Source organism: Diadema setosum, chromosome 20 (genome assembly GCF_964275005.1).
Source record: "Diadema setosum chromosome 20, eeDiaSeto1, whole genome shotgun sequence".
NCBI lineage: Eukaryota > Metazoa > Echinodermata > Echinoidea > Diadematoida > Diadematidae > Diadema > Diadema setosum.
In genome coordinates this window covers 11,430,379-11,442,603 of record NC_092704.1, presented here as the reverse complement: position 1 = coordinate 11,442,603, position 12,225 = coordinate 11,430,379, and the positions used below count along the sequence as shown (strand labels likewise).

Sequence of the window (12,225 nt, the reverse complement as noted above, 5' to 3'; positions counted from 1 at the left end):
CATTTCTCTTGCATACTGTGTAATTGTTAGTCGAGGGAATTCTACTCAGTAAGGGGCAAGACATCTCCTACCCCCTCCCCTGATGTATTTGTACATGTAGAGGAAGGGTTAGCCTGAAAAAGATTCATGTCAATGTTTAAATGTCAAAATGCTGTCTTCCCATGTTTTCCCCAGTAACTGACAGCTGAGAGAATCTCCAGTGATTTATGTGTAACTTCCTGGTGTGTTTCACTACCATCAAAAAATTGAGCAATGTGTTTCAGGAGTTTGGTATCAGATTTCCATCCCAGTTCATGGTGTTGGAATTCTTCTGTAAGTTCCCCATAATTACTGACAGCTGATTTAATTTCCACTTAATACCCATGTTTATCTCTAGTGTATCACATTACTTCACAGTGTGCACGAAATAAATCTCTAGAGTTTGATATGTTCTCTATCCTTATTTAATGATATACAGGTGCTTTTCGTTAGATTTGCCGTGATGGATGGCAGATGGCTAATGGAATTTCCAATATTATTTTTATGCCTCCGCCACGAAGTGGTGCCGGAGGCATTATGTTTTCGGGTTGTCCGTCCTTACGTCCGTCCGTACGTCCGTACGTACGTCCGTCCGCTTTCGTTTACGCGATAACTTGAGTAATATTTAATGGAATTTTACCAAACTTGGTCCAAGTATGAAGTATGATGGGGCAATGATTTGATTAGATTTTGGGTGAAATCGGCTAAAGGTCAAAGGTCAAGGTCAAATCATTAAATTGTATCCGTTTACGCGATAACTCAAGACTTGATGGAGCAAATTTCCCCAAACTTTCTTGGAGGATGATGTATGATGGGACAATTACTTGATTAGTTTTTCAGTGAAATCGGACAGAGGTCAAAGGTCAAAGATCAAGGTCAAATCCTACAATTTATCTGTTTACGTGATAACTCAAAACTGGATGAAGCAGCTTTCACCAAACTTGGTCCAAGGATGATGTATGATGGGACAATTAGTTGAGTAGATTTTAGTGACATTGGCAAGAGGTCAAAGGTCAAAAGGTCAAGGTCAAATGCTAAAAATGTTGCTATTTCCCCCATATCTGTGCAATGCCCGCAGTTATTTTCTTGAAACTTTGTGTAGACATGTACTACTGCGTAAAGATTATCCAGAGAGAGTTTCATGTCATAACGTCAAGGGTCAAAAGGTCAAAGGTTAGGTGAAAATGTTGCAATATCACTTTTCTCGCAAATAGTTCAATGTATCTTCATGGAACTTGGTACATATGCATGTACTGACTGGCAGGGATTATCTAGGGAATTTAGGGGTCATGGGTCAATAGTCAGGGGTCAAAGGTCAAGTTCAACTCCTCAAAATGTTACTATTTTCCTCATATACTAGTATATGCAATGATTGCATTATTAGTTTTAAAATTTAATATAAATGTACATGTATTACTTAATGGAGATTCTCTTGGAAATTTCTAGCCAGAAGGTCAAAGGTAAAATGTTAATGGTCAAAGGTCAGGTTTAAATGCAAAAAAAGAAGAAGATATATTTTGTACTGTAATTACACTCTTTCTTCATACCTTGAAAATTATACTCAATGCATAAACTTATAATAAGATCGGTCAGAAGTCAAGTAAAAATTTTCAATTCCCCAAATATGCGTACCTGCACTCTTTAATAGACAATTATAGCAAACCCAGTTCGTGGAAAGTGAACATTCCAGATATTTCTGCCAGTTATGTGAAGCTGTCATTACACATTGTGAAGACATTGTACTATACACCTATTGGGAAAATAATGCATTATGGCGGAGGCATCAGTCGCCATAGCGACATTTCTAGTTATATTCACATTTATTTGTAGTGCATTACATGACATCATTGTGTGTACAAAATGAACTGTATAGAGGTTGGTACTTTTTTAAATTCTGATTTAATGATATTGAGGTTTTTGTTTTGTATTGTTTTGGGTTCTCTTTTTTAGAACTTCCTGTTACAGTTGGTTGATTGAATCTGCAGTTACATGTACCTATGTATATCCGTTATGTCTGTCTGCAGTGTATTGCTTTATATCGCAATGCTCATGAAATGTATTTTCATTTTATACAAGTTATGTTCTTCTTCACAATTCAGACATGTGATGATTGAGATTTTTTGTCTAATTTCCTATTAATACTGATGGCTATTGGAATAACCTGTTCTACAATATTCATGTTCATCTTAAAGTATGTATAATTGTATTACTTCCATGAATGTGCATAGAGTGTAGTTGTTTTGTTTTGTTTTTTCGAAAACAAAAAAATTCTTTTTTTCTCCATCCTGGAACCACAGGTCAGAAATATTGAGACCCACGTGTGTCTGGACACCATGATGAAAGAAGCGGGTCACAAGGTCGGCCTCTTTGGATGCCATGGTCAAGGGGGTAACCAGGTGATGTGTCACAATTTTTTCCCCCTTTCTCTGTGTCTGTCGCCCTCGTTGAGTAACATTGGCCATTGTGCTGATAATCCCCTCGCATTTGACTTTGTGATCATTCCCACCTTGGCTTCCTTGTCCTTCTTCTTGTCAATTGAAATCAGTTTTGTCTCTTTGGTGATGTTCTCCTTCAAACAGAATGACTTTCAAAAATGTCAAATTGTCGGCATTTAATCTTCCAGTATACCATTGTGTCGCTGTTTACATTGAAATGGATGAAGTGTTATGTAACTCCATGTTTATGTGGCCTTTTAAAATGGGTAGGGTAGAATCAGAGAAGCAGAGAGGTGAAAGTTTTATCAAAATTGGACAGAAAAGAGAATGCTAATGATTTCAAAGTTCCAAATATTGCCAATACAATATTGATGCTGGCTCTACCCCAACCATGTAATGAAAACTAGATAAGATAGCAGACACGACTCAAATTTATTGGTTTCTGCAATGGTACAGATTGTATGTTATAGAAATCACAATTTTTATCAACAATTTTGAAATCACGTACAATCTCTTACCCCTGAAAGTCATCATGCAAGGTTACAACAACATGGAAATTATTTGATGGGAGGAATAAAGTTCATTTCATGTCAAGATAGGAAATTTGGTGAATTATTTTGGGCAAGTCAATGAAGACCTAGTCATGATATACCGATATGTTGGCTCAGTGAGTAGAGTGGCTGCCCTCACAATCGGGAGGTCGTGGGTTCAAACCCCAGCCGCGTCATACCAAAAGACGTTAAAAGATGGGAGTTGCTGCTACCTTGTTTGCCGTTCAACAGTTGAAAAGGTGAGAGCAACGTCGATCTGGCGCTGCTCAGTGGCTGCCGAGCCCACAATCAATTGGGCAAAAAGAATTTCCATTCTTGGACAATAAAATTTGGAGTTTATATCCAAAACAATTATTATTTATATCATCGCCTTGGGTAAGTTGAATGTGTAGCTGCACCTGATGTCTGATGAAAACATGCAGAACTTTCACATTCTGTAATTTTCGTATTTCTTATGTGATTCTGATGAAACCTCATCCATTCTGTTTGTTTAATAATGCTCAATTAGAGTCAGCTATGAAATTTTAAGGCATTACAGAAGACCTAGAAACCATGACATTTACCTTGTCATATCAGGTGTATCACTACATCAGGGTACAAAAATAAATTGTTATATCTAATCTTGTTATAACAAAGTTCCAGTGTAGTATACTAAACATGTAATGCAACCTTTGACCTCTGTCCCCGTCCATCTGTCATGTGATCAGATCTGGGCACTGACCAAGCACAGCGAGCTGCGACACGACGACCTCTGCCTGGACGTGGCGCGGGGCGGTCCCGTCATGATGCTGAGCTGTCACATGCAAGGCGGCAACCAGCAGTGGAGCTTCAATAAAGACGTAAGTCCAGCTCTCCTTTCTTTTTTGGGGGACCATTTTGTTGCCTATACTGCAAGTGTGTAGCCAAGGGTGATATTTCATCTCACTTCTGCTGTATACATTGTATATATCACATAGGGTGCCAGGGGCACCATGGTTTTTTGCTGTCCATCCGCATGCCCTGGATCTCATTAACATGAAGACAGAAGGAAAAAACACCCTGGGTGGACTTTCATGATAACATGCTACAATGTGCTGTGTACATTCTGGAGGAAAACAAAAAATCACTTGGTGTCCAAGGTCACACATCTTTGAATTTCTTTCCAAAGATGTACATGTAATTTTCAGCTAGAAATGTCCAGTGGTGGTATGATTTATTGTGAAAAATGGAAATAAGCAGTTACTTGCATGTTAAATGACAGTGGTCAAGGATTAAAGTCAAGGTCAAAGTTCATTTTCCTCTGAGTTTGTATGTAATATTTTAACAAGAACCTCAGCTAGGAATGTAGTAATATAACTGTGTCAGAAAGTTAAAAATAGATAAACGTATTTGATTGACATGGGAGAAAGGTCAAAGGTTAAGTAAGTTCAGCGGTGACCATTAGACTTTAACTAAAAAGACTGTGAGGTTGTTGTTTTTTTCTACAGTAACTGAAACTACATGTATAGAAGTCCAATGACATTGTTATGTGATACAGTATGATGGATAGAAAGAAATTAGGAAAGTTCTCATTTGTGCAGATAGGCTACCGGTCAGTTTGGGAGTTCAGTGGTCAAGATCAGTGGACTTCCATCTTTTATGTGCATAAAGGGCCACCCATAGCGATGACAGGATATGATAATCGCCTTAGAAGGCTAGGTATTCTGGTCAACTACTCACTAGAGTCATCATCTTAATAGTGGCTGCTATTACATTTGTACGTGCATTACAGAGATCATCCTCTGTGGGAAAGAAATGGGGTCAGGAAGAGGAATGCTGTCAATGTAAATGCATAGATTTTGTTATTGTCGTTGAAAGGCAGTTGTAATGCACCGTTGACTGGTTTCCTCACTTCACAATGACAAATGCATGAATATTCATGCTTCCATGCTGGCCAGTCCATTTGTGTCATCTCCGCTGCATGTTTAGCTGGCTTTCCAACTTGAAGATAGTACAGTAGTCTCCACATAATGGGATATCCAGTTTGTAGGTACTCTGCTTTTGATTGACACACAGACTGAACAAACAACTCCAATTTATGTTATACTTTCCTGATAATCACATAGGCATAATGGTTAAATGGGTGGAAAGTTACCAGATGAACGTAATCTACAAATATTTTCATCCTATGAAGAATCCCGTAGAATATCTTAAGAATGGGTGTACTGTAACTATAAATTCTGAAGAATGCTTGAGGTTGTGAGAGGCGATAGAGTGCTCAGTTTCACGTTTTGACACATTGAATGTGCAGTGTATGATTAATTTGCCCATTCGCTAGAAAAGTAGTCACTTTGGATGCCTTGCATAAACCCTCGCATCAGCGCTACACACAACCCAAACCACACGCAAGGTGACACACTAATAACGACACATCTGGTTTATTAATAGCTCTCAAATGAAATGGGGGATATTAAGCCAGCACAACTGAAACTCTAACCTTTCTCCAGGCTGTTTAGTGGAAAAATAAACCTTTGGTTGGCATCAAGCCTATGAGAATGTGAGAATTTGCTGTAGCATGTGACTGCTGCATGTCCCACATAGGTGTCTAGCCGAACAAATTTGTTGAAGTCTTTTAATTTCCAGGAGTAACCCAGAGGGCAATAGCAAAGAAGTACATATTTATATGTCGTTTTCCTCGAAAGCGTTTTAGTGAAAACCTGGGCTTTCTGTGAAAAGAAAGCATTTTATTGAAAACATGGGCTTTCTCTGAAAAGATATTGTATGACTTCAGTCTGAGCAAGCATCAGACAAACAAGCTGTGGCTGTAGTAATATACTGTGCTGAGTGTGGTATCTCTGACATTAATGAAACATGCTCGCCAGTAAATTGGGAACACCTCTTAATTGGGTAAGAAAAGCTCTGCCAAGCACTACATGTACCTGATTATGTGGAGACTACTGTACTCCTGTCGACATGTTCTTTTTTGTCTGTTTGTTTTGTTGTTGTTGTTTTTTTGTCTTTGCATAGTCTAGTAAAGTCATACAGCCAAGTTTTCACTTCTTCAATAGCAACATGTAGCTTGATATTAATTCCTGCTTTTCTTGTCCTTTGTTTACATACGTCCCTCCAAAGCGTCAGGTCTGGACATATGACAGAAAGGTTAAAAGTCAATGATTTTCCCATTGCCTTTTCATATGTATTTCATTCTTTCATATCTTTATTTTCTCTGTCTGTTTGTGTGGGAACATACACTATGTCTGTCAGTGTGTGTGTGTGTGTCATTGCATTAGCTTTCCAAACCATCCGTAGTTCATTTCCATGGGAAGACTAAGTATTTTGAATGAGATATTTATTGCAGGGCATTAATAGCTGCTGTGCAAAAGGTTTATAGCTACAATTGTACTACACCCTTCCTGTATATAGCTTCAGCTTCAGTTTCAGTTTGATTTGATTTTTGCATTTTCCATGAAAATCATACACAAGTAATGGTACTTGTACAGTTATTTTGAACAGGAACAATGTGCAGTTTGTACATAATGAATTCACAGTATGAAAATCACAATTATCTGAAAATTATTTTAACAAATACAATGAAATCAAACAAATCAGCAATTTTACACCTGTTTCAAGTTTTAGAGAGATAGGAAAAAATGCAGGAGTCTCCCATCTTAAGCAGGTGCTTGATAGGATAGTGATGGCAGTCTTGGGGAAAAAAAAAACAATAAGAAACATACACAGAATTTAGCAATTTGTTATGGAAACTTGTATTTAGGCCCTACTGACTTTACTAATGAATTCAACAAACTGGTTGGGCATACACCATTGAATGAAAACATCCAATGATTCTTCACTACAAACAGTATACCTCAGCTCTGTACAAGCCAAACAAATTTTACCTTCATTTTCAAATATGTACCATTCCATATAGTTGTAATTGCTGCCTTGTAGTATAGGGTACAAGTCAATATTTTTTGCATACAAATATTTTTATCTATTTGTTTTTTTAATGTAATTTGTTTTTGAAGATATAGAGTATTAATGACATACTCAGGTTACTAACTAGGTTTTTGTACACTGTTCTTTGGTTTTTTACAAAACATGAAATTTCTTGTGCAATCTTTCAAAAAGATAAAGACAGAAATAAAGATGCAGGACACTATTTTTTTTTTCCAGCTTGCTGCCACTATTAAAATGCTGCAATCAAGCCTAATCATATGCAGTGCTTTAACACTCCCTCCCCACAAATAAAGTAACAACAGAGCAATGCAATTTCTTGCAACATTTATGTGTCTCTGCTTGTAAAGCTACAGGTGTATAAGCCTTCATGGCTGTAGCTGATAAGATCACATGGCATAAGAGTGATTGTACTGTGCCTCATCATTGTATTAAACCACACAGCAAAGCGATTTCAGTCATAACATATTGGTTTAGTGGAATGAGTGTTCAAAGATTGTGGTATGTACCATCACAATGCATCTCGCGTCACACCGAATGTATGAAGCAAAATTATCGTGTGTAATTGTAGTTGACCCTGAAGCCAGTATTGACTTGCAACATTTGCAAAAAGTGTGAGTGAAAGCTTCACAAATACAGCAGCTTCAATACAAAGTATGCCTGCATTTTTCAAATTATGCCCCCCCCCCCCACACTAACACTCCACTCTATGCCACTGGTAAATTTCAAGTACCATACGTATTGTATTGTCCCAACTGATGGAGCATGTAAATTGGTAGGTTAAAGGTAGGGGATACCTTTTACAGACCTCCCAAAATGCAGCAAAACATTAAATATGAACCTCAGGGGACTTGTTTAGGCCACTGCTGAGAAATTTGGAAGTCAACAGTTATCTACAATTTGAATAATGCACAAAACTCAACTACTCAGTAGTTCTGTGTGTCAGCCACACTTAAGCCTTTTTGTTGCAGTCTTCTGTGTTTTTTTTTTTTAATCTATAAACAAAAATCTAAAAGTATAAGAGCTGATGTAATAACATATAGAGTGTGTGGCAAGAATGTATATAGAAATGTTTGTAAGTTTTGATGAACTTTCTTCACAAAATATACATGATGGACACACATGCAGTGCATGGGTCTGCAAAGGTAGCCTAGTAATGTACTGGAATTTACGGTGAGCCCCGAAAAAAAATTCAATTCAAAATCTAACGGTCAATAAAAGTGTACTAAATGTTACCTTCCACTTTCAATACTTTATGGGAGTTTCTAAAATGATACTCTCTTCAACATACCACTGTATTTATACAACTCTTCATTTAAGGCATGCAAATGGGATTCCCTACTTTTAAAGGTAAAGTCAAGTGATTGCGGGGAGGGGGAAGAATGGGGGATGGGGGGGGGGTGAGAATAACATGATAAAACTGCATGAATATGTCTCATGTGATTGTCAAATTCCCATCTTATTGCATGATTGCATGCCATCCCTCGCCTTGCAGTATTGTGGGCGTGCAGGTAACAACTGCTAGACCTGTTATTTCAAACACCATTCCACTGGGTGTAGAACGAATCTGTCTCTTCTCGCAGTCAGTGTGATGTCACTCTATGTTTCAGTTGACCTCAATTAGTAGGCAAAGATTAAACAAACGCAGAGTAGTATTAAAAAGAGTCACTAAAATCACACAAAACATTACAACACTTGAGAATTTCGAGTTGCATACATGTTTTGTCACAACATAGTGATCTTGGTTGCAGTTACCCATGCAATGTATAACGTAGATAAGGTATTTGTGGCATTACCTCAGAATGCTCCCAATAGTGCATGCATTAAAAAAAAAAAAAAAAATGCATGTTGTGAGTGATTTAGGTACTACAACCCTCTTCTCTATACAGAGAAGTTTCCCCATGAAAGCCAGCAAAGACAGCAGAACATGGCTGTGAAGCCCTGAGCAGCGCGGAGAAATCAGTTGAATCACTTCACATTGGATAGATCTATACTTTCATTTCATAGTAGCCATCTTCATCATAGCATCTGTCATGTCTAGTTCATGGTCATCTTCATTTTTGCTTTTTGATACATGTAGTAACTGAAATAATATTCCAAACTTTGCTTTAAGTTGCTGCTTCCCTTCCATACAATGTCTTTTTCTGTGCAAAAAGATAAAATGTTTTGTACATACAGTGAATACATGTACATGTATATAAAAGTATGGAAGTGGTGATGTTTATATAAAATGGATTGTCTATTGACAGGAGCAAAAAAAAGCTAGCAATTTCATCATCAGAAAAAAGCGCAAGGGTTGGTTTGGCTGACTGACATCAAAATAATTTATGGCACATATAAGATTACAGTGGCACATACACAAACTCTGGACAAGCAGTTGATGTTTCTTTTAATTTTTTGTCGCCGTAGCGACATTTCTAGTTTGTACTTTGCCTTATATAACACAAACAGCGAAAAATAAAAAATCATTGTACTAAAAATGCACAGTACCACACCATAAAATGTCTTCCTGGGAATAGATGGGTTAATCATATCTACCTATCACATAAAGCCTGGATGTTAATTTGCTAAGTCAGAATTAGGCCAGAAAGCATGAAGGACGTTGTTTTGCGGATCATATACAATGTAGATTTTCTGTGTTCTTTAAAAAGTAATTTCATTTGCAAGACCAGTGAGGAATTAAGTTGTATTTGCTGACCTACAAAGTCTATACTACAGATGAATCTTTGCATGCAGTAGATCTTACTTGTACAGAACCTGTTGTGTTGATTGGATTCTCTGTTATTAAAGGTGGATGAATATGATCATACCTTTTTCATCTAGTATCGGTAGAGGGTTATTAGCTACGGTGAATGATTGATTGCTATACCGCCCACACTTCAGGATGACCCCCCCCCCCTTATTTTCTTTGTTTATTTTTTTCCTTATTTTCTGTGATTGGGGAATCATGGTAATTTCTCTTTTTTTTGGGGGGGGGGTTTATGAGAGGTTTGATCATGAGAGATGCTGAAAGGACAAACATTTTCTGATCAGTGCAGTTTACTTCATCATGACAATCACTGCATATAATTTACATGTATACTGGAGTATCAATAGTGCCTAGCAATGTGCACTAGATGTGACCCTACCAAGATTAGGAATCAGTACAACTCCTCCAACCCACCATCATTACATACATTAATTCAGCGCATATTTTAAGCGTGACCTTTCCGTAAGGCTCATAAGGTTCTTACATTAAGCACTGGAATTTCATATAAAGTAAAGACTACATGTATATGAGAAGGACCCAGTAGCTTTCTGGAGGATTATGAAGAGGTGAAATCAGTCAATATATATGTATACATGGGGGTGGGAGTGTTCTCACCAATTCAAGGATGCTGACTCCTGTGTTTGCTGTGGCAAAAGCCATTGGAAATGAGTCCACAGGCATGGTGGTCAGATTGAAATGAAGCACATGATTAAAGGGTTTGTACAGTTCTGGTCGAGGTGAGGATTTAGCTTTTAACGTTTTGTGAGATATTCAGAGACCACTCTATGAGATGTCAAAGAGCATGCAGTTCTAAGGGGTATCAAAAGTTTATTTGATGAAAATCAGTTTTGAAATGGCTGAGATATCCAAAAACAAGGTGAAACAAAGAGATCCTAATAAAGTTGTGGCATGTCGCCTTTTATTATTAGTACTTTTTTGGATATCTCAGCCATTTGAAAACGAATCTTCATCAAATAAACGTTGAATCCTTCTTAAAATTACATGCTCTTTCATATGTCATGAGAGGCTTTTCATTATCTCACTTAGGAATGTTCAAAACATGAATCCCCACCTCAACCAGTATTGTACAGTCCCTTTAAGCAAAGCAAGTCCTTTCTCTGGCACAATGGTTGGTGCTAATTCATATTATTTTGCCTTTTAATGGTGCTTCAATTGCTAGTGCACTCCTGCTAGATAATTCTATTTTTTTTTTCCATCCTTGATGGTTTCAATGGTCATATGCATATAATAAAAAATGTAAATTATAAAGTATACCTTAATCTATGTACATGCTGCTTGTTAATCAGTGTGGGTACAGAGTATGACTCTAATTTCCTTCCTTTCGTCTATTGCATAGAATGGTGGGATATTGCCATTGGATTATGATTGATTAAATTTTAATGAGATTATTTGACTATGGCGCTGAAATCACATATAACATTATTAATCGTCATTGATAGTAACGTCAAATATCATTGGAGATTTGCGTCCATGATTCAGCTCACACTCCTGATATGAGACTGCCATACAAGTACTTCAGATAGAGTTGGATTAAAAATCTAAAGAGATGTCGCAATGATTGACCACTCAAGTGTGACTGAGTAATCTCAATGTACCTTTATTGTTAGATGGAGCGTTAAAAAAATAATTATATGTTCTTTTACAGAACATACACAGAAGTTATCATAAGGTTTAACTGAACATAACTATAGGAATAGTGCCAAAATATGTGTCATTTGGGTTTTCTTTTTGTTTGTTTGTTTTCCTGCAGACTAAAGAGCTGAAGCACAGCAGTGGACTCTGTTTGGATCTGAGCGACAAATCGCGGGAGGAGCCCACCGTGCAGCCCTGCAACGGAAAGAAGACGCAAAAATGGGAACTAAAGACTTTGGCGCTGGACGATTAACAGCAACCCACCGTCAGATGTCCGAAGGGAGCAGCCAACTATTTAATTTTTTTTTTTTTTTGTGGTTGTTTTTAGGTCGTGCAGCTCTTCAAACCACTTCATCTTTCATGTTTAACGGTGCAGGGAGGAAATGCGGCAGATATTGTAGTTTGCATAGTCCCAAGTAATAACTCTGCAGTTGGTCAAAGACGAAATGTTCAAGTACACTATATATGACCATCTTTGTACTCTCACTCACTCTCAGTTGTCGAATTCATCTTTATGGTTCACCTTGACCACAGGCATGCGTGAGGTACAAACTCAAGGCCTATATTTCTATATGACGTCAATCGAGATGATTTTTTTTTTCCATGTGAGAGATCAGAGTTTGAGACATACAGCAGTGATTTACTTTGATGAGCTGGGTTGGGGCAAAGGGTATGCAGCAGAACAATGATTGTTTTTGTTAGCACAGATTTTTTACTGAAGAGGACCGTTCTGTGTGTTGGTGTGCTTGTTTTTATTTGTCAAGGCATACCTACTCATGTGAATTCCATCTGGCGTGTACATATTTAATAGTGAGTGCTAATTGCAGGTGGTGGAATCGTATTTACACATACAGCCTACATCAGCAATGACTCTATTTTCAATATTACTGTATATCTCTGCAGCACT

General features: G+C 37.5%; 1 protein-coding gene across 1 annotated transcript in view; it reads left to right on the top strand.

Annotated features, from left to right (window-relative positions):
* LOC140243265 (polypeptide N-acetylgalactosaminyltransferase 13-like) overlaps positions 1–11,604 on the top strand; it is a 61,166-nt gene extending 49,562 nt beyond the window's left edge. The window contains exons 8-10 of the mRNA XM_072322934.1: positions 2,316–2,414; positions 3,712–3,843; positions 11,437–11,604. Of these exons, the coding sequence (XP_072179035.1) occupies positions 2,316–2,414; positions 3,712–3,843; positions 11,437–11,571 (366 nt within the window). The 3' untranslated portion in view covers positions 11,572–11,604. The remainder of the gene's footprint in view (positions 1–2,315; positions 2,415–3,711; positions 3,844–11,436) is intronic.
* Positions 11,605–12,225: the final 621 nt, after the last annotated feature.